This window comes from Sphaeramia orbicularis, chromosome 20 (assembly GCF_902148855.1).
Source record: "Sphaeramia orbicularis chromosome 20, fSphaOr1.1, whole genome shotgun sequence".
Classification (NCBI taxonomy): Eukaryota; Metazoa; Chordata; class Actinopteri; order Kurtiformes; family Apogonidae; genus Sphaeramia; species Sphaeramia orbicularis.
This window is the reverse complement of record NC_043976.1, coordinates 16,713,666-16,737,217: the sequence shown is the minus strand read 5'-3', so window position 1 is coordinate 16,737,217 and position 23,552 is coordinate 16,713,666. Positions and strand designations below refer to the sequence as shown.

The window sequence follows — 23,552 nt, the reverse complement described above, 5'->3', positions numbered from 1 at the left end:
AGCAATCAGGAAGCTTGTATTATTTCCATATTCAAAATAAATCAATAAAAAAAAATGATAATAATGTTTTAACATGACCATTAACATCTTCTTTGATCATCTCTTCAGTTCCTAAAATGTGCTGCTTGTTTTGGCTCAAAACAGTCAAACTTCCTCGTACCAGCCTGAAAAAAACAAAAAAACAAAAAACAAAAACCAGATTAACTCAACACATTGAAGAGTATCAGGTGTGTGAAGGGGTTAATAATGCAGTAATTAACAAGAGACCGCAATACATTGTTGGCATTTCTTTAATAAACATTTGCCAAAGGAATAGGGGGGAGGGGAACAAAATCATTTTAGTACAAAAAAAAAAAAAAAAAAAAAGACAACTGCTTCCTTTTTTATCTGGAGTTATGTGTTTTTGTTTTGCTTTTGATTTTACAACACCTACTGGAGAAAAGGCAGGTGGAATTTAAAGTGAGAACTGCCTTTCTCCATGAAGCCGGATCAGATTTGCTGCAGTCGTCCATGTGTTACCAGTGCATCTGGTACTAACGGTCCTTGTTCTTCAAATCGCTCCCTGTGCTGATACTGAAGCCATCAACCCGACCAACTGAGTCGTCACCGTCTCAACATAATCACGGCTGTAAAAAAAACAAGACTCTACATTACTGGTCGTATTCCTAATTGTGCAGATAAAGCACATGATCCGTTTCTGTTTGGAGCTAAAATAGTTTCCACCTACTTCAGTCAGTAGCGTGAAACAATACTAGTCTGCCCGGGAGCAGTTAGAGAACGGTGTAGGTAAGAGGTTTAAAATGTACCCGGCCTGTTAAATGTACACTCAAAAAAGTTTAATTTAAAAGACAGCAGAATAGATTACAAAAAATATGAAAATGGGACGAGCAAGAAAAGCTCCTCTGGTGTTATTCAGCTGTCCTTCTGGAATGTACTCCACATTCCAGACGGAGGAGGAATACAATGCCTAACACAGATTTAAGTTATTCCATGTCGCGTGTGCAGGTTCAGGTCTGGCCTTGGGCTCAGACCGGGTCCTCCGGTCCCCCCCAGTCCACCATCACAAACTGCCATTTCACATTTTGCAGTCTATCAGAAAGGCAGGCCTCGTCCTCTGATTGTAGCGGTTGAGTTTACGTGTGGGACAAAACCGAGGGGTAGTGGTGGGGCTCCGGCCTGGGACGGCGAGCCCCAGGGCTGGCCCGGTGCTGGGATGGGCGGGGGAGGGGGGACGCCGTCCTTTCTGGCCATGGCGTGGTTATACAGGTGGAGGGTGCCGGGGTTAGGCTGTCCCTCCACAGGTAAAGGGCTGTGATTGTACTCAAATCGATGGTCCTTGTCCCCGGAGAAGACCATGCTACTGGGTCCGGTGGCTCCAGCGCTGGGCGGAGGAGGGAAGGGGTCCGGGTGGGCGGGAGGCAGGACCCCGGCGGCTGATGAGGAGCCGGCGGCCTGGCCCGGCCCGCTGAACACCTCCCTCAGAGCGTGAGGTGGGAGACCTCCGCTCAGCATGTGGCCCATGTAGCTGTCCCCAAACGCTGCAGGGGTGAAGGGCGGAGGAGGGGGGTGGCTGTAGTCGCCCCCATACCCGGCTCCTTCTGCAGTAGGAAGAGGGGGATAGTCCGGCTCAGGTGGTCTCCCTCCATCACCGGCCCCACCCGTCGATGCTATAGGTGGAGCGTGTCCGGTTTTGGGCTCTGGGGGGGGCTGTCGGTAGTCCAGGTCAGCGTGTGGAGGCGGCTCTGGAGGCTCAGGTGGTCTTTGGTCTGGGGGCAGGATGGACATACCACCGACCTCAGATACTGAAAGAAAAACACAAGGAAATTATTATAAATTGGCTAAAATTTCCTTAGGGGGTCAAATGAGAGGCCATTTTTGTCAAAAAAAAAAAAAGTTGTAAGAAATGCATAGAACTGTGTTGAAATAACACTAATACATTTGTGAACAGACTACTGATATTATTTGACAGTGGAAGCTCTATTTTCAGAAATATTGGATTTTGAATAGCACGTGTATGTGAAAACTTTTGCTGGTGGACTGATATGACATTTGAAAAATGCATGTGTATTTAAATTGAATCATCTTTCAGTGAACCTGTTAAAAAAAAGAAAACATTCTATAACCTTGAAGATCATTTAGTATTTCATTAATTCTTTTTTATCCTTACTTTAATAGTTCCATTGACAAATTTGAATATAGCATAGAATATAAAATAATAACACAGAATAGAAGAAAATAAATTAGAATAGAGTTCTTAAAATAGCATTAGAAAGAGCATAAATAACTGGTGGACGAATGTGACATTACCCATGATGATCTGGTCAGTACCAGTACTTCATTAGTAATAAACTTATATACTTACTATTGTTAATTCTCCTCTTATTCATAAATGTTAGTATTGTGGATCTAAAACAATAACAGCTGACACAAAAACACAAAATGTGGCAGTGGACGGATGTGACATGGTTGTTACAGATCCCATCATACTGATGCTCGGCAGCCATGTCACCGTTTCCACTAATGATCCCTGTGCAAAAACTAGGATCAGAATTATTTATTGTATATTTTATCATCATACTAAAGAGTAAATAACAATATAGAATTGTTCTTTCTTCATAAAAATACTTATTATTAGAAAACTGTTGATTTAAAAAGTGACGTGTGACATTCTTAATGTATGTATTGGCGTAACATAAGCAGGATGGATCAGCACCATACTCCATATTGTAACCTGTAAAAATAAAACATGTGATATGTAGGATAGAATCTTGTAAGAAAAATTGGGGAATCTAAAAGAACAGAATATTTGTTTTTCAGGTAAATTCCGTTAAAATATAACTTGGCCATTTGTGACATGAAAATATAGCATTAATTGTGATGAAATTGGACATTTTTGAGCTGAAAACATAGTTCATATGACCATCAACATGTTGGAACAGAACTGAAATCCTGTCAGTTTGCAGAACTGACATTTACCAACACAAAGTTCCTTTGGGGATTCACTTATATTGATTTCTTATGCACAAAGACATAAATAAGACCTCTAAGCAAATTTTAGCTAAAATGCAAAAATACAGTTTATGTCTCTTTCTCTTTTATCCAACTTTTTGAATTTATGGCAGCACTTGTTGGTTTGGGGTGGGATTTTCTATTCCTTTTTGTATGTTTTGTTATTAGTTGTTCTTTCAATTGTTCATGTTCATAAAATCTGAAAAACCAATAAAGAGTATTAAAAAAATAAATAAATGCAAAAAATGCAATGTCAACGATGTTTCAAACCTGGGTCAATATGACTATAAGGTGCCTTTGGTGTCCCCCAGTAGAATCTAACACACTGCAAAATAATGAAATTCGGTGGCTTTATTATGAATGGGCAAACACTTACTGTATATACGAGGGCCGTTCAATAAGTTCATGGCCTCACCCAGAACAGAACAACACAGACTGATAATTTATATTTTATTTTTCAACATAATCTCCATTTACAGCAATGCACTTGGTCCATCGATGTTCAAGCATCACTATCCCATCACGAAAGAATGTAACATCCTGTATTATAACAACCAGTATTTCTGGGTGAGGCCATGAACTTATTGAACAGCGCTCGTACATGTATCAGTAGAATTTTAAACCTCTTGAAATGTGATTTTATTTTCTAAGAGGTAATGTACCTGATTTGTTCATATTTAACATTCTATACGTGTCCTTGACATTGCTGCCCTGTCACTTTGGGGGAATCACCCCTTTAATAATCTAGTTGATGACATCACTGATGACATCATCATTTTGAGTGTCTTCATTGGAGGCGGAAACATATTCTACGAGAGCATTTACTATTTACATTTTACATTTCAAAATGTTCATCATTCTGTGTTTGTACTTAGATGTGATCACCCTTAGCATGTCCACCCTGTCACCATTAAATATCGTTTAATATAAAACTTTTCAGAAATTCATATGCGTAATATATTTGTTGAACATAACTCGATCCTCTTCAAAGATGACCAACTTTGCCAATTCAAGGTCCAACATGTGGTCATTAAATGCTATGGCCAAAATTGTCCACCTTGTCACTTATTTTTACATGTATTTGTCGGTGACAGGGTGGACATATTTGTTTCATATTTTGTGGTCTGCTTGTATTTTGTCTGCTTGCAAAAAATTTAAAATGCGGGAGTTTGACCAACATGTATTTCTAACAGCCTTCAGTCGACTTAACATATGTGTCAAACTCATTTAGTTCAGGGGCCACATTCACCTCAATTTGATCTCAAGTGGGCCGGACCAGTAAAATAGTAACAGTGAAAAAAAGTAAAATTATTTTATCATCAGGTTTACATCTACAAAGTTTCCTTAAAAATCTGAATAACATCAACAACTTGAATTGTCTTCAGAAAAACAAGTGCAAGTTTAACAATATTCTGCCCCAGTATATCAGTTTATCATTTACATATGTGCATTACAATTGCATAAAACATTTAGTAACAGGCAGAATATTGGTAAAATTGCATTTACTTTTTTAAGACATTCCCATTTGTTCATATTTGTTCAGGGTATTCATGTTTTTTTTTTTACAGTATAATTTGGTAATGTAAACATTTTCATGTAATTTTACTTTTTTTACACCTAAAAAACAAAGAGAATTTGGGGTTGTCATTATTTATAGGTTATTATGATAATATTTTACTGGTTCTGACCCACTTCAGATCTAATTGGACTCTATGTGGAACCTGAATTAAAATGATTTTGACACCACTGATTGTTAATATCTTCAGTGTAATTTTTGCATTTCACAAATTCATCCCGTGGGCCGGATTGGACCCTTTGGCGGGCTGGATTTGGCCCCCGGGCCGCATGTTTGACACCTGTGACTTAACACATTGAACATAAAGTGAAAAATCTGATGTTTTTTGGACATTTCGAATTCTGAAAGGCACCTTATAGTGATACTGACCCACCAAATAGAGACACGACTGTTCTGCACTTCAGCGTTGGAGCCTGGTTGCAGCTCCAGTCCATTTGAGGACCAACAGTGACTAGGACCACGGTTAATGACAGCTGTGAAATACCACATCGTACACCCAGGTTTGGACAATCAGCTGTCTCTATAAAGGGCTGTGACTCAAGGGCTGGGTCATGAACTCTAGTACTTATATGACAGCAACAAAACTATCGAATATCAAATAATGCCTGGTGTCCTTTAACATCAAATTTCAACACTTAAGGGTTTAATCTCATCAGTGTCTACACATGCAGTATCATGTTAACAGATCACTTCAACTTGAGGTCAATAGGTTTATTTCTTATGTTGTAATTCTACTTTGAGATAATGAAAACACAAATGCAATGAAAAACAATTTTCTTTCTGTTAAAATGAGAAATGCATGTAGTTCAGGAACGAGTACTGAAGCCAACTGTATCTGTATTGAATATTTAACATAATATATGCCCCAGTCTAGTCTAGCGTCAGCAACAACTGAAATCTAAGTAATTACAGACATAAATCTTTTACAACCAAAGTTAAAGGATGGCTAAAAGCAAACTGAAGCTGGAGCCAGGTTTATAGGAAACTGTATTTTGTTATGCACATTTTATTCGACTTCTACATCTGTAATGCATTTTTATGAAAATGAAAACCGTCTACTCTGATGTTCATGTATCCGAGGTCGACAATAAACTCAACTCACTGACATCATGTTCTGTGAAACTATGTCATCTTTAACAAATTCATTCATTTATTCCTAACTTTGGCGTTTCTAGAAATCTGCTGTATTAGTCATGTTCATAATCATCTGTATCTTTAACTGTATTTATTTAACAGATGACCTAAAGTAAGAAGAATATTGCTAAAAGTTCAAGCCACCTAAACGTATCAAATGTAAACCAACATGAAAAAGACTGAATACATAAAGTTGAATTACATGAACAAACCTCAGACGTGCTTGAGTGAGATGAAAGATATTTAACAGGTGAATTGTTAGATTTGTTTCTCTGTCTGTGAAAACTATTATCCCACATTTAAACCTGAGTAGCAGAAGTCTTTACAAGTCACACAACTGTGGCCGATGTAATATTCATTGGAAAATATCGTCAAAACACAACTTCCAGTGCAATAAAAAACAGCAGTAGATATGAAAAACCAACTGTAACATCAACCAGAAAACAGGATCAATGTCCCTGCATCTCACCGGCATGTTCTATCAAGGATCAATAACAAGGTTGTCAGGTTCTGTCTCTATGTCAGAGTCCTGTGGTTTTGATGCAGGAGATCAATCTCACAATAAAAGTGGGTGGTACTTTCACTGGAGGAGAACTCAACTAATTAAATCAAAGTCCATATATGACTTCTCATCAGTGTTCAATAGTAACAATATTGATATCTGTAACCATTTACATGTTTTAAACCATCACAATATGGACCATTATATGTAAAGGAAAACTGTTCAAAAATCAAAATTTGTCAAAACTGTAAACAAACTTGTACACATTGTCCAAAGGAAGTTACATAAAAAAATTTGAAATGAATCTGACCAGTAGTTAAAAAGAAGAAAATTGTTGAAATCTAGACATTGGTGACCTTGAGTTTCACCCTTCAAGGGTACTCAAGGTCAAAGGACCCAAATGAAAGTCCATATATGACTTCTTATCAGTGCTCAATAATAACTACAGTATACTGATATCTGTGACCATTTACACGTTAAAAGTCATTAAAATATGGCCTATTATTAAGTAAAGGCACATTCTTAACATTTCAAAAAATCTTTAAACAATGCAAAAAAATCTGAATTTCTCAAAACTGAGAAGAAATTTTGTAGACATTGTTCAGAGGAAGTTACATATAAAATTTTAAAGGAATCCCACAAGTAGTTTTGTGGGAGATGATGTTTGAAGAAATTGCTAATGAAGACAACACCAGACACAGCGCCTTCACTACAGCTCATGGCCCATCACCCCTTGAGATAAAAAGCTAATATAACCATATGATGGACACGTGAACAACAACCCTGCACGTATAGTTCACAGGTCAGTGGAAACATCAGACTGAAAAGACATGATTTTCAGTGTCACGCTAACACATTCCAGACTGGTCAATGATACATAAACAGGGTCCTTAAATTCAACATCATTAACTATAAACATAGACTCTAATACTTCAGCTCCATTGCCAAAACCTAGTATGGCTTGTCAAAGTACCACAATAAGGGTGAATATTTCTGTTTCACATCTGCAGGACTGTCATTCTCCTTCCTCCGTTATCTGTGCATTTGTTGCTTTGACAGTCCGCCTCGTTCAGTCAAACAACCTCTGAGTTATAGCTCCGCCCTGCAATGACAAGTTCTGACAAAGACGAGCTCCTTTTTATGTGCCGTCATCTTTTGTATGGATCCATTTTCTTGTCATTTTAAAGTGACAGCGCGCCTCCTCGTGTGCACACATTCCGCCAAGACAACTTCTTTCCTGACACAGTTTTACTAATAAACTGTCATTGCATCTTGCACTGAGCGCTGCCCAAGAACTAGTCCATGGGTCTGAATCCTTTACCATGTACAGAGCACTTCAGGACAGAAATAGAAAAAAAAAAAAGAGCCAAAATATATCTTTATGCGTTTTACCGCAAAGTGGTGACTGTTTAAGATGCTCTGTCGGATTAGTTTGTACGGGAAACAATGAGAATAAATCAAAGTTTTGGTGCATTTACAACACTAAAGAAAGAAAACGGTGGCAATTGTCATTATTGTGCAGTGCAGCAAAAACTGACTGGTATATGAAGGCTTTCTCTACAGTGGAGTACACACATGAATACCTTCAGGGTCATAAAATAAAAAGTAGTCTACTTTCACTGCTTCTATTTTTTGATGCATTTGGAGTGTAGTCTACATTTTTACAACTGTATAACATAAGAATAACTTTATAGTTGGAACAGTAATAGACAAATGTGTAAAACAAGTGAAAAAGTAAGCAGAGCTCCTGCTCACTGATACTCTGCCTAACCAGAGATTCATTTTGAGCCTTAACTTTCACTCTCTTTAAAAACTTTTCAAAAATGTGTAAAGAATACAAAAATTGAGAGACAGGCACATGTAAAGAGCACGTATGTGAAATTTGGGGAAAAAAATCAGCTGGACAAATTGTCCAAGTTGAAATAATAATAAAAAAAAAAAAAAATGTATAAAACAAATCCCAAAATTGAAATTCAGCCATCAAAATGTGCACTGCACCTCTCCTTAGTGGCAAAGAACATTAGGGCTGGGTAAAAAAAAAACAGCTACCCCCCTCCCCCTCCAGTGACTTTCTTGTACCAGTGGCCCAACATGATTATGTTTCAGGGGGGCCAAAATTGGTAGCGGTGCCCCAGGGTGATGGTAATGCGCCTTAACACTAGAAGCCACCAGCCATAAAACAGAATAAAGATGACAAAGGAGTCCGTTCGGGGCCACTGCAGAGTCTGTACCATTTTTCATTTAAGAGCAGATTCAGCTATTTACTGCTGTAATGTCATATTTATTTCCCTCTAATATCAATATTGACACCAGAATTGATGTGTTGCATTGCTGTGGTAGTCAAATAATCAGGTTACATCTTAAATTGTACTTTGTATCACTAAATGAATTTGAATCAATCAATTAATACTGAATTGAATCGATATCGCATTGAATCGTGATGAATTGATTCAGAACCTTAATAATCAAAACCGAATCTATTAAGGAAAATTGGCCATGATGCCCAGCCCTAAAGAACATGTGTGAAATTTGAAAAGAATCGAGTGAACAGTGTCCAAGAAATAGGATGGACAAAAATCTCGGACAGACCGAATTCCTGGTATATCTATATACCCCGACTCTCTGGCACAGGCAGGGCTATAAAAAATAAGTGTTGAGCCACTTGAAAAGGACCTAAGATCCAAATGTGGCCCAGGAGCCACAGGTTGACTCCCCCTGAACTAGTCAAACAACCCAAAGGACTTTTACCCCTATTCTAGAACAATGTTGTCAGATGCCAAACCTGTGTCAGCGTTAGCCCAGAGTTAACCAAGTGTGCAGAAAGGTCTGGTTATTTTAGACAAACCAAACCCTTACTGAAATATCAATATCCAACTTTCAGCACCAAATATGTAACGAATGCTTCAGCCTGACCCTAAATAATAAAAGTGGCAGTTTATTTTTTGGTATGTCAGATACCAGTCTAAGGGTTTACCTGGAGAAACTGGGCTCGGCTCTGGGGGCTGTTTAACATCTGGGGGTAGAGGAGGCCCTCCCGATACTCCTGTTGCAGGGTTGGTACCTTCGGCCCCCTCGGACCCGTCTCCAGGATCCTGCCGCTGAGCCTGCTGAGCCTGGAGGAGCTGAGCCAGAAGCATGGTCATGGCGGTCTGCGTGGCCGCCGCCGCCTCTCCCTCTGGAATACCTGGTGGAGCTGACATGGGGGGTGAGGGAGGCTTGGGCATGGGGGGTGTGCGTGGTACTCCTGTTGTAGCGGCAGACTGGGGAGGCTTCACGGGCGTGGGTTGAGGAGGGGGCTCCACGGGGTCGACAGGAGCCAGGGCTTTGGAAAGCTGCTGTAACGTCTCCTGGTTGACCTTTGTGCTCATGGTCTGGACAAACTGGGCGGTGTTGGCCGCGCTCTTGGGTTGACCGAGGAGATTCAGGAGGACCGCCAGCTGTTCCTGAGTCAACTGGGAGTTTGGACCTTTTGGATCTGAAAGACAATGAAAGGTAAAACAACATTTTAACAAAGCATATGTATGGTTTTTCCTTAGTTTCACTGAGGGTCTAAGGGGCTGTAGCTGCTCCAGAGGATGTGTTGGCATTCAAGGGTTATTTGACTAAAAACTGTGCATTGTTTTTGACAATTACTGTGTCTTTCCTAAGTTTGTGAAGACTTTGTTTCAATGGTCTCCACATTAATTTACATTATTATAGTTTACGTCAGGAGTGTCAAACTCATTTTGGTTCAGGGGCCATATTTAGCCCAATTTGATCTCAAGCGGGCCAGACCAGTAAAATAATGACTTAACAACCTATAAATAATGACAAACCCAAGTTTTTCCATTTTGTTTTAGTACAAAAAACCCCAATTAAATTATGAAAATATTTACATTTTACAAAAAAGGTGTGAATAACCTGAAAAAACAGAAATTTCATTTGAAAAATTTGTGCAATTTTAACAATATTGTGCCTCGACTTATTATTTATACATGTACATTCCACACAATGTTACATAAACATTTAGTAACAGGTAGAATATTGTTAAAATTTTGGAATTTGGGACAAATATTTGAACAATTTCTACAATATTACATCTCTTATTAACACAACTACAGATCACAGTGGATCTATAAACGCACAAAACATTTAGTAACAGGCAGAATGTTGTTAAAATTGCACATTTCGGGTTGTTCATCTTTGTTTTTATTTATGTATTTCATTATGAAAGAATAGTTTTGTAAATGTAAATATTTTCACAGTGTAATGTTATTTTTTTCACTTAAATTTTTTCCACATAATTTTTCACAAGGAAAATTTGTAGTTGTCATTATTCATGGGTTATTGTGTTGTTATTTTTACTTGAGAGCACATTGGTCTGTATGTGGAACCTGAACCAAAATGATTTTGACAGCCTTGACTGTTCAGGTTAATTTTTGCATTTTCATCCCACGGGCCAGAACTGACGCTTTGGCGGGCCAGATTTGGCCCACGGGCTGCATGTTTGACACCTGTGGTTTACGTGGTCCATAAAATGTCTTGTACCTAAGCCTTATAATGGCAGGGAAACCCTTACACAGACGTTGAACAAATATCAGGAATTTCTGTTCCCACTCCCCCAGGATTCAGAACTCTGGACTTTCTGATCATGTGTATTCTAAGCCTCGGCCATTGTTTATTTTTCAATGGATTGGCCTGACATGTGTAACAAGTATAGTTACAGCTGAAACCAAATTAAAACAAGTCATTCTGTAGTGTTAAAAAAAAAAAAAAAAGGTTAGGACACAATGCCTGATGTTTAATAAGGGAATCGAAGTTTTGGAGAATTCCATAAAGATGAACGATGTAATGAGTGAATGAGTGATGAAATTAATTGATGAAATAACATGAGTAGAATCTGAGCATGCACTATAATACCTTATGGAACATCAAATTGTGGACTTGTGATTTGTTCAGCATGACTGATTAGTAATAATGATGCTATAACACCGCTTTTATTTGACATCTACATTTGATCCTTGAAATTTATATTTTTGCATGTGCTTTTTCCAACACTGTAGTCAAATATACAAGAACATACAAACTAAACATGTTATCTCTGCCAAAGGTTATTGTGATAAAAAAGTCTTTGTGTTGATAATAATGAAGTATGTACACTGACTGAAGTCCAACTCACCCAGCAGTGCAGAAGCAGCTGCATTCTGGGCTTTGATGCCTCCAGGAGCGGGGAAACCCTGGGGAGTGTTACTGCGGCTGTCGTCTAGACCCAGCTCTTTGCGGGGCGCCTTAGGGGCCGCCAGCTCTTCTGGCATTTGCTTCTGACGTCTACGTTTCTTACTCCACAGCTCGTGACAGTCCTGCCACAGTGGAAGACTGTAAAGGTAGAAATGAGAGAAAACTCCAAGTACTTAGTAATAATGAAAACAAACAGTGAGAGCAACATGTTGATGCAAAGTGGATTAAAACATACTCGGGTGGGGGCATCTTGTCCGGGTCGACGTCTTTGAGGAACTCGCTGCTTAATGCTTGTTCAGCTGTGCAGCGTTTGCTGGGGTCCAGGTTTAACATGTGGTCAAACAGGTCCAATGCGGATGAAGGGATACTAAACAATAATACAGCATCTTAGTACAACGCACTTCCTATAGGGCTCTTTCTTAATTTCTCAAACTTTAAGCATCCTGGACATGAACTTACAAAGCAAACTCCTCTCGAAGTCGTCTCCTGTACTGTTTCTTTGGTTTCATGGTGTTGAAGAAGGGAAGCTTTATTACATCAGGCCAGACAGCAGGACAGGGGCTACCACAAATTCGACTGAAGGCAGAAATATAAAAATTAAAGCATATTATAGCAATGTTAATCACAATACATAAGGATTTAACACATTAAGGCTTGTAATACATTACAGAGGTTCTTTTGTGATACATGTGTTCTTAAATTTCTCAGTATTACTCGAAGCTGAATGGAGAAGTTGCTTTGGAGTACACAAATTTAAAACTTCTTCTTCTCTATGCTATCTGCCATAAATGTCAAAAGTGCAGGGGGAAAAAGGTGCAGATGTGCGAAGGTTTACACAACATTAAAATAATTATTACCATCACCTTTTTCCCCTAATGAAAAAGAAAAAACTAGTCTTATGGCTGTTAAGCATTAAGATGGATTGAAAAGATTAAACAGTTGAAAAAATATCAGCAGCACTTTGTGCTTTTAGACGGAATCTGTTTCAGTTCCATCTATTTTAGGGAACTGACAGACATTTGAACTAACCTGATGAGCTCTAACTGGGCAAGCTCTTGATTAGCTTGGAAGATAGGTTTCTTTTGGAACAGTTCTCCGAGAATGCATCTGTGAAAGACAAGACAAAACACAATGACAATTAGAAGACTGTCTGTGTCAAAGTACAGTAACTTCACCATCAGTCATGTCTTTACCCGCAGCTCCAGACATCGATAGCAGGCGTGTACCGTTCTTCTCCCAGGAGTAACTCTGGGGGACGGTACCATAGTGTAATCACTTTGTTCGTGTATGGTCGACTATAAATAAGAACACAGTTTGTTAGTATGATAATCACACCAACGGTTGAAATAATCATGACCATTAAAGTTTAATAAGACCAGGCAATGTAGTAGGTGAGGTAGATTCAGAAGAGGCTCACCTTTCCTCAGAATTATACAGCCGAGCCAGACCGAAGTCCGCAAGCTTTATTTGACCTCTGGTTGAGAGAAACGCAACACAAATGAAAACGTACTTAAAAAAAAAACTGGTTGTGCCTGTTTTATTACTGTGTAAGGAAAAGAACATGATTATTACTTCTGTTGAATGTTATTTTAAGAACTCACTTGTTATTGAGTAGAATATTGGAACACTTGATGTCCCTGTGCAGAAAGTTTTTCTTGTGGCAGTAATCGAGGCCCTCCAACAACTGTCGCATGAAAGACTTGATATGGCTCTCATTGAAATGGACTAGACCTGACTCGAGCAGACCCATCAAGTCATGATCCATATATTCAAATACTAGATAAAAAGCACCTGGAATAAAAAGACAAAAAAAATTAGCAACTGTAGCAACTGGTTATAGTCCCCGTGCATCTTGCATGTGTGAGCAAAAGAACATACTGAACCTTTATCATTCTTGAAGTCCACAGCGTCCTCCTTGTCTGTAACTATCTCCTTCATGTTTATGATACTTTTGTGGTTGAGTTGCCGCAATATTTTAATCTCTCTGATGGCTGTGATTGGGAATCCTTCCTTTTCATTGTCCAGTCGAACCTTCTTCAAAGCTACCATTTCAGCTGTTGGAAAGAAAACATGGCAAGAAACCAAACCATTAAAATTGGTATTACTTATCTACTTGTCTTCAAAGTCGATCGAGAATGTACCCACATGAACATGGTCATTAGCTAACAAAGAACTACATATTTAGAATACCAACCTGTGTCTTTGTCTTTAGCTTTGTACACCTGACCATAGGTGCCTTCTCCTGTGATTCCAATTATCTCAAACTTGTCCACACAGCGTTTTCCCCAGTCGATTTCAATTTCTTTAATTTCACCATATCTTGGCCCACAAATTCTGAGAATTACAAGAAAATATTTTTAAGTGACATAAAACTGCACAGCAGACAGCAATAGTGAAAATGATTGGTATTTGAGATGAAGTACTCAATGGATCACCACATACTTAGGCCTTCTGCGAACTGTTAGTGCCTTTTTATCTTCAGGCGGGCTGTGCGGGGAAGATGTGCCGCCAGGAAGTTCAGGGGGGAGAGGCAAGTCAGTCAGAAGTTGTCTGGCTTTTCTCTCTAACTTTTTCTTCCCTGAGAGTGAGCTGTCCTTCAAGCTGATTGCAGAAAAATATAGATACAAAAATAAGACTTTACAGTCAGGTAACAGCGACATATACAGAACAGTCATAAGACCCGACAACATTCTCATACCTGTCTCCTTTATCCATGTGCTCAACAACTGTTTGGGGCAGTGGCAGAGATGGCAGAGTAGAGATGAGTGGACCAGCGCCTCTGTCCTTTTCTTTTCCTTGTCCAGGTGCTGGTGCTTTCCTCTTGTCTCGTTGTAAAGTATCATCTTTCCCCTTTCCATCCCTGTCCCTGCTCGGCTGGTGCTCTGCCGTCCTCTTGGTCGAGCGTTCAGAGGGAGACGGGGGCTGGTTCAATGTGGGAGTCCTGGGGCCTTTTTCTGGCTGAGGTGGAGACGGAGGTCGGCCCTTCCTTGACGTGTGATTTGGCTTAGGACTTGGCTGGTGTGCAGTTGAGGGACCCTTGGTTGGAGTAGATGTGTTGCTGGAGTTCTTTGCTTTGGCAGCTGCTTCAGCTGCTTTAGCCTTTTTCTGCTTACTGAGTTCAGCAGCAAGACTGGTTTTGAAGGTGAGTGTACTTGGTGAAAGACTAGACGGACGACTGCGAGAGCGTGAGTGGCGGTGACGACTGCGTGACCGTGAGTGCCTTGAGGAGGAATATGGACTTCTGCTGCGTGACCTAGCAGATCGCCTTTAAGGAAACAATTCCCAAACAAGTTATTTTCTTTCAAAGTTTAACAAATACGGTGCATGGTTAACATCATTTCATAATCATGACTTTTTTCCTCGTGATCATATTAGAATGTAAGGCCTTTAGAAAGTTATAGGAATGTCAGCAATTTAGAGAGAACATATATGCTAACATTAAGTACCATGACATACAAACGTTACTAACTAGTTTTGTAATGCTTCTGAAGCTAATCTTTGTGCAAGTTTAGAAGAAGTAATGCCTCTTTAATTTAACAAGTCTAATGAATACACAACACAAATGGAGTACAGCCAACAAATTAAACTAGCATTATCCTATTAGCAACTTAACAAGGTCTCACCTGATATCTGGACTAGGGCTTAGAGACTTCCGGTATGGACTTCTTGACCTTCTGCGGTTTCCGTAAGGACTTGAACCAAACTCTCCTTGTTCATAAGGACTGTGCCTGCCATAACTCGGGGACCTGCGCCAGTTCACAGGGCTAGCAGGGGATCGCTTTCTTTTGTTGCTTGAATATGAATTGGGTGACTTTTGGATTCCATAAGATCCATACGCATCTACATCCCGATTGTAGTACGTGGCACTGGGAGAGAGTCTTTTACTCCCATAGGGTGGACTTCGTCTAGTTATCAGCTGGTTATAACCACCAGGAGATTGGTAGCTATACGAGTATGATGTCCCATAGGGACTTTCTGCTTTGAATCCAGGACTTCTCCTGTATGCCCTGAGGTCTTCTCGGTCATCTCTGTACGACTGTGGAGCTTCTCTGTATGCAGATGGGGGCTCTTTGTCAGATCTTGTTTTACTTCTGTGCCTTTTTGAATCCCTTTTATCTGCAGATTGTGAGGATTGAGACGAAGATGTCCTTTTACCATTTCGGTCATTGCTCCTTGTAGTGTCTCTGTGGTTTTTAGAGCCACCAAGGCTACCTCCACTCCTGGCTTTAGAGGAGTCTCTCTCACGGCTCTGACGGTCCTTTTTCCTGCCAGGCTCTTTTTCCTGTTTGCTCCTTTCAGATGGTCCTCTTGTTTGCTCCTCCTTAGCGAGACAAACTGACTCCCGTCCTCTGGGAAAACTTCTTTCCGGGGATGCTGGTCCATTATATTCACCAAAGTCAACATCACTGAGCCTATCCACTGACAGACTGTCAGCATGGGGGTCAAGTTTAGGAGAGGGGCTCCCAGAAAACCGCTCTGACTGGGAGCTCACGTCATCATACTCTACCAATGTTCGAAGTTCAACATCTTTGTCAAAAGCGCCTTTTCGGTCATTGTTATGGTCTTCTGCTGTACCTGTATGCCACAAGTCTCTTTCCTTGGCCTGTCTGCGTTTCTTTCTCCTGGATGCCGATGACCGCCTCTTCTCACGGCGTCTATCTCGCTGAGCTGCACCGCTCCCAGCATTACTACGCCTGTCCTGTCTGTTCGCATTTCTCTGAGCAGAGGGGCTACGTCCCCGACCCTCACGAAGCACCTCTGGATTAGGCATTTATATACAAAATAAACGCTGCAACCCCGTGTGATAACAGTCTTTATGTTCCGTACTCTACTCCAACAATGTCACTCGTGCCGTGGAACAAAACATTTGGCTAGCTGGGTAACAGGCTAACTAGCTAACGGTCTAGCAAATTCACAATTAGAAAGCTAGCTAGCTAGCTAAATCACGAGCCTAAGGCTAGCATACCAAAGCCAGTTGGATTCAGGTTTCAGATAAATGAGTGACCCCAGACGGCAGTTCATGAGACTTGATGTCAGCAGATTCTGTTGCAGCAAATCCACAATACGATTCGTCGTTGTGGGTCCAGTGGAAATGTATATAAATTACATCTCCATGATTTGTTAGCTAATGCTAGTGTTTAGCCAGCTAGCCGCCACTAGCTAACTGTGTCCAGTTAGACAGTCGCATTCCATTTCATGGTCAAAGCTCAGGCCCAGAGCCCATCCGAAGACAAAAACCACTTCTTCCGGAATGTTGTAGTTTCTGTGAACATGTAAATCCATTCATCAGATAGCGTTAAAGTTTAAGTAAAAACTCCTTCTCCTTCTCACAAACTTCTTCTTGCCTTCCATTACACTCCAATGTGCAACAAGGAAGTGAATAACACGCGAGTTAGCCGGGATAGCCGCCGCTAGTTAGCCGTTAGCCAGTTAGCTTTCTTTCTCCTTGCATGGAGTTCAAGGCAACTCCATCAAGATGTAATAAAAACAGTCATGTCCAAAATGCGCTTTCATTCACGTATCCTGATGAGTAGCTGCTCCCGCCGGTCTCCGCATTGTCAGAACACGCCGTGCGTCTTTCGGGATAAAATGGCTCAGTAATTCCTTGAATTAATTTCAAAATACTGTAACTTTGTTCGTAATGTGGCTAACGGTACAGCTCGGCCCAGACTGTTCAAACTGTAGGCCCTGTGCGTCTGTGTCAACCAATGACGTCCGTCGGCGTAATCCAGATCAGAGGTTACGTCACCGCTCAGGGAAACCCCTACCTCCACAATATAACCAACAGAACATACAGAACATGGACAACTTTTTTCTTTTCTTTTCTTTTCTTTTTTTTAATTATGTGTCTCGGAGATTAAATGTGCTAAATCTTACATACTTTAACCCTTTCATGCATCAGTTATGAGAACCTTAATCAAGATGTTTTTGTCCTGTTTTTATTCCTCTTTAGGCATGAAAAAAAAAATGTGATTATTATTATTATTTTTTTTTTAAGAATTTATTTTTCATGGAGTTGCAAAAATGTCGACTTGGATGGATACCATGCCTTTAATTTTTGAAACAAAGCAAACTTTAATTTGTGAAACAAAGCAAGGTGTATTTACTATGTGAAAACTAAGAAATAAAAACATTTTTTATGCTGCTAATCTGATGTTTTCTCAAATTTTAACATACTCTGAAAACTAGTTACGCTGTATGTAAAGTGTCTTTGAGTACCACGAAAAGCGCCATACAAATACAATGTATAATAATAATAATAATAATAATAATAATAATAATTATTATTATTATTATTATTATTACTCACTTCATGGAGATAATATGCAAAAAAATTGTAAAAAACGAAACAAAACTGTTAATTACAGTCTAATGACAATCAGCAAATGATTTACACTCAAACATGTTACTGCAGATCAGGTTTATCAAGAACAGCACAGTTACAGTCATGGTATGAATGTCAGTGTATGGGACGATATGGAACTAAAACAACAAAACCCATGAATATACAAGAGAACAGCTTTGAACAGCTGTTCACTGGAATAACCACTATGCATGAAAGCGTTAATAACACGATTTGGGAAAACAAATGACAAAAGTGCTGGTCAGCTGATGTTTTCACTGTATTTGATAAAGTCTTATTATATATATTGGTTTATACAACAGACTATAAATCTTCCACCACAAATAACTTGTAAAGTGAATGTGTTGTATTGTACAGACAGTGTATTGAAGTAGATTTAGTAGCTCTGAAACATGCATTCTTTTCCTTTAAAGCTCATTCTCTGATTCATTCTCAAAATTTCACACTTTGACCCAAGGCTGTATCTTGGAAACTATAGCCAACAGCACTTCTGACTCATTTTTTTTCTTTAAAGTTTCACTAATCTTATTCTAGAGGCATTTTACTTATAGGGACATCAGGACAGGCTTATAGAATAACAGGGTCTTATTTTCCTCATTCACGTCCATTGGATAAAAATGCTTTTGATAGATATTATTTATTGTTATTGTAATAAAACAGAGCCATGAAATGTGTTTCCAGGTAGTTTCTATTAGTGTCTATACGCTCTACACAACAATCCTTAACATTTCAGTGGCAATATGGTATTTTTCTACCCAATACATTTGTTTAACAGTAGTGAACAGCTCCAGTGTCTTTTTCATATTAATATTCTGTGTGGTAGGCTGAAGCTGAGGCTGAAGTTGGAGCCAAAAAGGTGCAGGGTCAAGGGTCATGAAGCCTGGGTGGGTCTGACAGACAGCTGAGGCCAGGGTTGTGTTCATTCTTCATGCTTGGTGTGGGAAACAGACTTGGTGTGATGTTATATCAGCTGAGAAACAGTACGCTCAAACAGAGTGAAGATGGTGTTGAATAGTTTTTAATCCCTTTAGAAATAAAGATTCTAGTCAGATATACGTCTTATCTGTACTTTTACTTCATATTGTCAAACTCCTTTTAGTTCAGGGGCCACATTCAGTTCAATTTGATCTCAAATGGATCACACCAGCACAATAATAACAGTAAAACAGTAAAATTACATTATGAAAATGTTTACATCTACAAAGTATGTTAAAAAAAAGTGAATAAAATGAAAAAACTGAAATTTCTTCAGAAAAATAAGATGCTGTTTTAATAACGCAGTATTATGCCTCAGTTTATAATTTCACATGTGCATTACACTTTACAGATCATAGTGGATCTACAAATACACAAAACATTTAATTACAGGCAGAATATTAAGATAAGATAAGATAAGATAAGATAAGATAAGATAAGATAAGATATACTTTATTGATTTACTGAGGTGGAAATTCAAGTGTGTACAGCAGCGCAAGACAGTATACGTCAATACAATAGAAAAAGAAGAGGTAAAAATTTAAACAGTATAATCAAGTTTGTTAAAGTGGTTAAAGTAACCAAAAATGGCAACATCTACAATATATTGTAAATACTGCACTTATTTTTCTTAAGAAAGTTCACGCTGCTCATATTTGTTCATGTTTTTCACATTTTTGTTAAAGGATAGTTCGTAAATGTAAACATTTTCATGTAATTTAACTTTTTTTTATACTATAACAAAAAGAAACATTTGCAGTTGTTATTAATTATAGGTCATTATGATAGTATTTTACTGGTCTGACTCACTTGGGATCATATTGGGTTGAATGTGACCCCTGAACTAAAATGATTTTCACATCCTTGATTGGTAATAAAGTGTAATTTTTGCATTTCACAAATTCATCTCAAGGGGTGGACTGGACCCCTTGGCAGGTTAGTTCTGGCCCACGGACCTTATGTTAGACACCCCTGTTGTATTGTTTGGCAAAAAATGTACAAGTAAAAATGATATTTTTAGAATGTGAATGCAAAGTATTAACTGTTTTTCTGAGGTTTCTGAGAGTTCAAGTATTTTTAATCACTATTTTAGTTATACTTTGCTATAAACAGAGGAACAACAGCCATCTCATCTCATGATTACAGTGAAAATGTACATTTGAGATTGGATTTGACTTGTGTAACAGGGCACTACTCATTATTTGTCTACAAATTTTGTGTCAAAGTTCTCTTCATGTATGATCTGTTAATTTTCTCTATTTATTCATTTACTGCTTGATTTCTGTATTAACTGCATGTTATTGCCTGTAGTTTGACCTTGTAGTGCAGGGGTGTCAAACTCATCTTAGTTCAGGGGCCACATTCGCCCCAATTTGATCTCAAGTGGGCCGAACCAGTAAAATAATAACAGTGAAAAAAGTTAAATTATGTTATGGTCAGGTTTACATCCACTAAGTTTCCTAAAAAAATCTGAATAACATTAACAACTTGAATTGTCTTAAGAAAAACAAGTGCAATTTTAACAATATTCTGCCTCGGTTTATCAGTTTATCATTTACACATGTGCATTACAATCGCACAAAACATTTAGTAACAGGCAGAATATTGCTACAATTGCATTTACTTTTCTTAAAACATTTCCGTTTGTTCATATTTGTTCAGGTTATTCGCATTTTTTGTAAAATTATAGTTTGGTAATGTAAACATTTTCATGTAATTTTACTTCTTTTACACCAAAAAAAAACCCAGAGAAAATTCGGGGTTGTCATTATTTATAGGTTATGATAATATTTTACCGGTTCTGACCCACTTGAAATCTAATTGGACTGTATGTATCTGTATGTGGAACCTGAATTAAAATAATTTTGACACCACTGATTGTTAATATCTTCAGTGTAATTTTTTGCTTTTCACAAATTCATCCCACGGGCCAGATTGGACCCTTTGGCGGGCCAGATTTGGCCCCTGGGCCGCATGTTTGACACCTGTGTTGTAGTGAAACTGTCTTGTTGCTGTGTAAGTGTATAAATAAAATGACATCATCATTAGCCTCATAACATAATTGGCTAAGTTATAACTTTTTCAGGTCGTAGCCAAAGGTGCAAAATGAAGCAGCAGTGTTAGGATAGTAAAGTTATGAAAATATCACAATTTGGCCAAAAATATGACTGAGGCAATTATGCTATGAGGCTAATGACATTCAGCAGTGTCTAGTTCAGGTTATTCTTAGTGTATTAAGTATCATATGGTCACATTAACCCTCAAAGACCCAAACAGCCACTGGCAACCAAACTCATCTACTGAGCCAAACTGTTTAATACCTGTTGATCTATTAATCCTACCAATACATGTAAATAATTGGTGTAAAATACAGTTTGTCATCTTTTCATGGTCATTTAGATATGACCCATTTGGATGTTCAGAGGCTCTGTAGTGAACGTGGAAACACCATCATTTTCTACAACACAGGTGTCAAACATGTGGCCCGGGGGCCAAATCCGGCCCGCCAAAGGGTCCGATGTAGCCCCGTAAGATGAATTTGTGAAATACAAAAATTAAACTGAAAATATTAACAATCGAGGATGTCAAAATCATTTTAATTCAGATTCCACATACAGACCATTTAGATCTCAAGTGGGTCAGAACCAGTAAAAAACTATCATATTAAATCTATAAATAACACTGGGTTACAAAAAAATGTTTTTTGCAAGTTGTCTAGGTTTTTTCAACTGAATTAGGACCATTTTGCACCGCTAAATCCAAAAATGACATCTGTTTTTCTCAATCAGGTCAGGTTTTTTTGCTAATTTGATTTTGAAAAATTGGATCTTCTCACAAAATATAATAATTAATACCAAAATAAGATTGGTAAGCACACATTATGAAACTTGTGACTTGATTCCTGTTAGGTACAATGGTGTATTCACCGCAGATGTAGCAGAATACGTCAGGCTTATTTTTGCAAGATCTTCTAGTGGAAGCCACTTCATTCACCTGTAAAATTAAAAAAAAAATTAATCATAAATTGGCAAAAGTAAAATCTTCAGAACTCATTTGTTGCGAGAAATATGAAAGAATTTTGTATCATATGATGTGAAAATGCCCATAAATGTAAGCAAAAATGTTAAAAAGCCAATATGTAGCATAGTTCAGAAAGTTGACCTGATTGAGCAAAATTAATGTGATTTTTGGATTCAGCACACCAAAATGATCCTAAATCAGCTCAAAAAACTTAAACAATAAATTTGTTGTTGACCAGTGTAATGAAAACAGCAGATTTTCTCGTTGTTTTAGTGTAAAATAGTAAAATTACATGAAAAATATTTATATTAAACAACTGTTATTTTACAAAGAAATGTGAAAAACCTGAAATGTCTTAAGATAAGTAAATGCAATTTTACCAATATTCCGTCTGTTATTAAATGTTTCATGTATTTGTAATTGTAATGTAAGTTGTAAAGTACATGTGTAAAGGATAAACTGATAATCTGTGGCACAGTATTGTTCAAATTGCACTTGTTTTTCTTAAGATGTTTCCAGTTGTTCATGTTATTCAGATTTTTATAGATGTTAACATTATCATAATTTAATTTAGTTTTTTTTCCACTGTTATTATTTTACTGGTCCAGCCCACTTGAGATCCAACCGGGGTGAAAGTGGCCCCTGAACTAAAATGAGTTTGACACCCCTGTTCTACAACATTTATTCACCAGTAAAACCCATGTAATCTGATAAATGACAGTGGCTGTAGACAACTGTTTTATGTTAAATTAATGATATATTTTGCTGGAAAAAGTCCCATTTTCTTTCTGTTTTGATATAAAATTTGAATATGCCCTGAGTTTTTATGAACATATGTGGCTTAAATATAAAAGAATACATGATTTACACAAACAAATGCAAAATATAGATGATAATTTTATAATAAATGGGATAAATCACTTAAGAAAAGATAAACAGAAAGAAAAAAAATCCTTTAGGAGCTGCCACAAAAGTAGCTCTGGGTCTTTATGGGTTAAAACATTTAAGTCCTATTAATATCCTGCAACTGGCAATGACTGAAAACTTGGAAATGCTGTAAGTGAGTACATGTTAACATGTCTGTAACATGGAAAATCTATAAGTAGATCAATACTTTCCCTGTTCAGGACACAGACTTGCAGGAACATGTAGGGCTGATGAGGCCGACACACAACTGAGTGTTCATGTGTTAAATGTGTTGGATCAATATGACTATAAGGTGCCTTTGGTGCACCCCCACCCCCCACCCCCCACCCCCATCCCCCTCCCTCTCCAGCAGAATCTGTCACCATGAACACAATGCAAAATAATGAAACTCTGGGGTTTTATTATGAATGGGCAAACACTTACACATATACCAGTACAATTCTAAACCTCTTGAAATGTGATTTTACTATTTTATGCAATTTTCTTTAACCCTTTCATGCAAAGTGGTCACTATAGTGGACAGCAATCCTACAGCTGTTCTCTTGTATATTCCTGGGTTTTGTTGTTTTAGTTCCATATCAACCAACACAGTGGACACTTATGCATCATCTCATAAACTGCAATTCATACCATTATTGTAACTTTGCTGTTCTTGATTGGTTCTTGAGTGGAAATCAATTGTTAATTGTTATTTTTTTGCATATTATCTCCATGAAGTGAGTAATAACTAGTATTAGAATATGTTAAAATGTGAGAAAACATCAGATTAGCTGCATTAAACATGGTTTCATTTCACTGTTTTCATATCACTTTATGATATTGGGTTT

The 23,552-nt window shown here is 38.2% G+C and overlaps 1 protein-coding gene and 1 long non-coding RNA gene across 3 annotated transcripts; one reads left to right on the top strand and one right to left on the bottom strand.

The window, feature by feature from the left end:
- Positions 1 to 272: 272 nt before the first annotated feature.
- cdk13 (cyclin dependent kinase 13) lies at positions 273 to 17,138 on the bottom strand. 2 transcript variants are annotated; one of them, XM_030123054.1, is made up of 15 exons: positions 15,228 to 17,138; positions 15,062 to 15,191; positions 14,137 to 14,703; positions 13,881 to 14,039; positions 13,633 to 13,772; positions 13,322 to 13,492; positions 13,040 to 13,229; positions 12,856 to 12,912; positions 12,632 to 12,733; positions 12,468 to 12,545; positions 11,898 to 12,014; positions 11,674 to 11,805; positions 11,380 to 11,576; positions 9,196 to 9,696; positions 273 to 1,802 (listed from the first exon to the last, which is right to left on the bottom strand). In XM_030123054.1, the coding sequence occupies exons 1-15, from the start codon at positions 16,207 to 16,209 to the stop codon at positions 1,093 to 1,095; spliced, it is 4,233 nt and encodes a 1,410-aa protein (XP_029978914.1). In that variant the 5' UTR covers positions 16,210 to 17,138; the 3' UTR covers positions 273 to 1,092. The 2 variants fall into 2 exon arrangements, with proteins under 2 accessions (XP_029978914.1, XP_029978913.1); XM_030123053.1 differs by having other exon boundaries at positions 15,062 to 17,138.
- LOC115411123 (uncharacterized) lies at positions 3,284 to 23,206 on the top strand. Its single transcript, XR_003934174.1, has 3 exons — positions 3,284 to 3,311; positions 10,363 to 10,369; positions 23,075 to 23,206. It is a non-coding gene; the product is annotated as an uncharacterized LOC115411123 (long non-coding RNA).
- Positions 23,207 to 23,552: the final 346 nt, after the last annotated feature.

What these genes read in the sequence shown, in the direction of transcription:
- cdk13 (XM_030123053.1), bottom strand. Translation starts at nt 16,209, where the DNA reads ATGCCTAATCCAGAGGTGCTTCGTGAGGGTCGGGGACGTAGCCCCTCT. An exon ending in ACAGTTCGCAGAAGGCCTAA is followed by an intron (nt 13,773 to 13,880) that starts GTATGTGGTGAT and finishes TGTAATTCTCAG; the next exon opens with AATTTGTGGGCCAAGATATG. An exon ending in GCCCAGTTAGAGCTCATCAG is followed by an intron (nt 12,015 to 12,467) that starts GTTAGTTCAAAT and finishes TTCTGCCTTCAG; the next exon opens with TCGAATTTGTGGTAGCCCCT.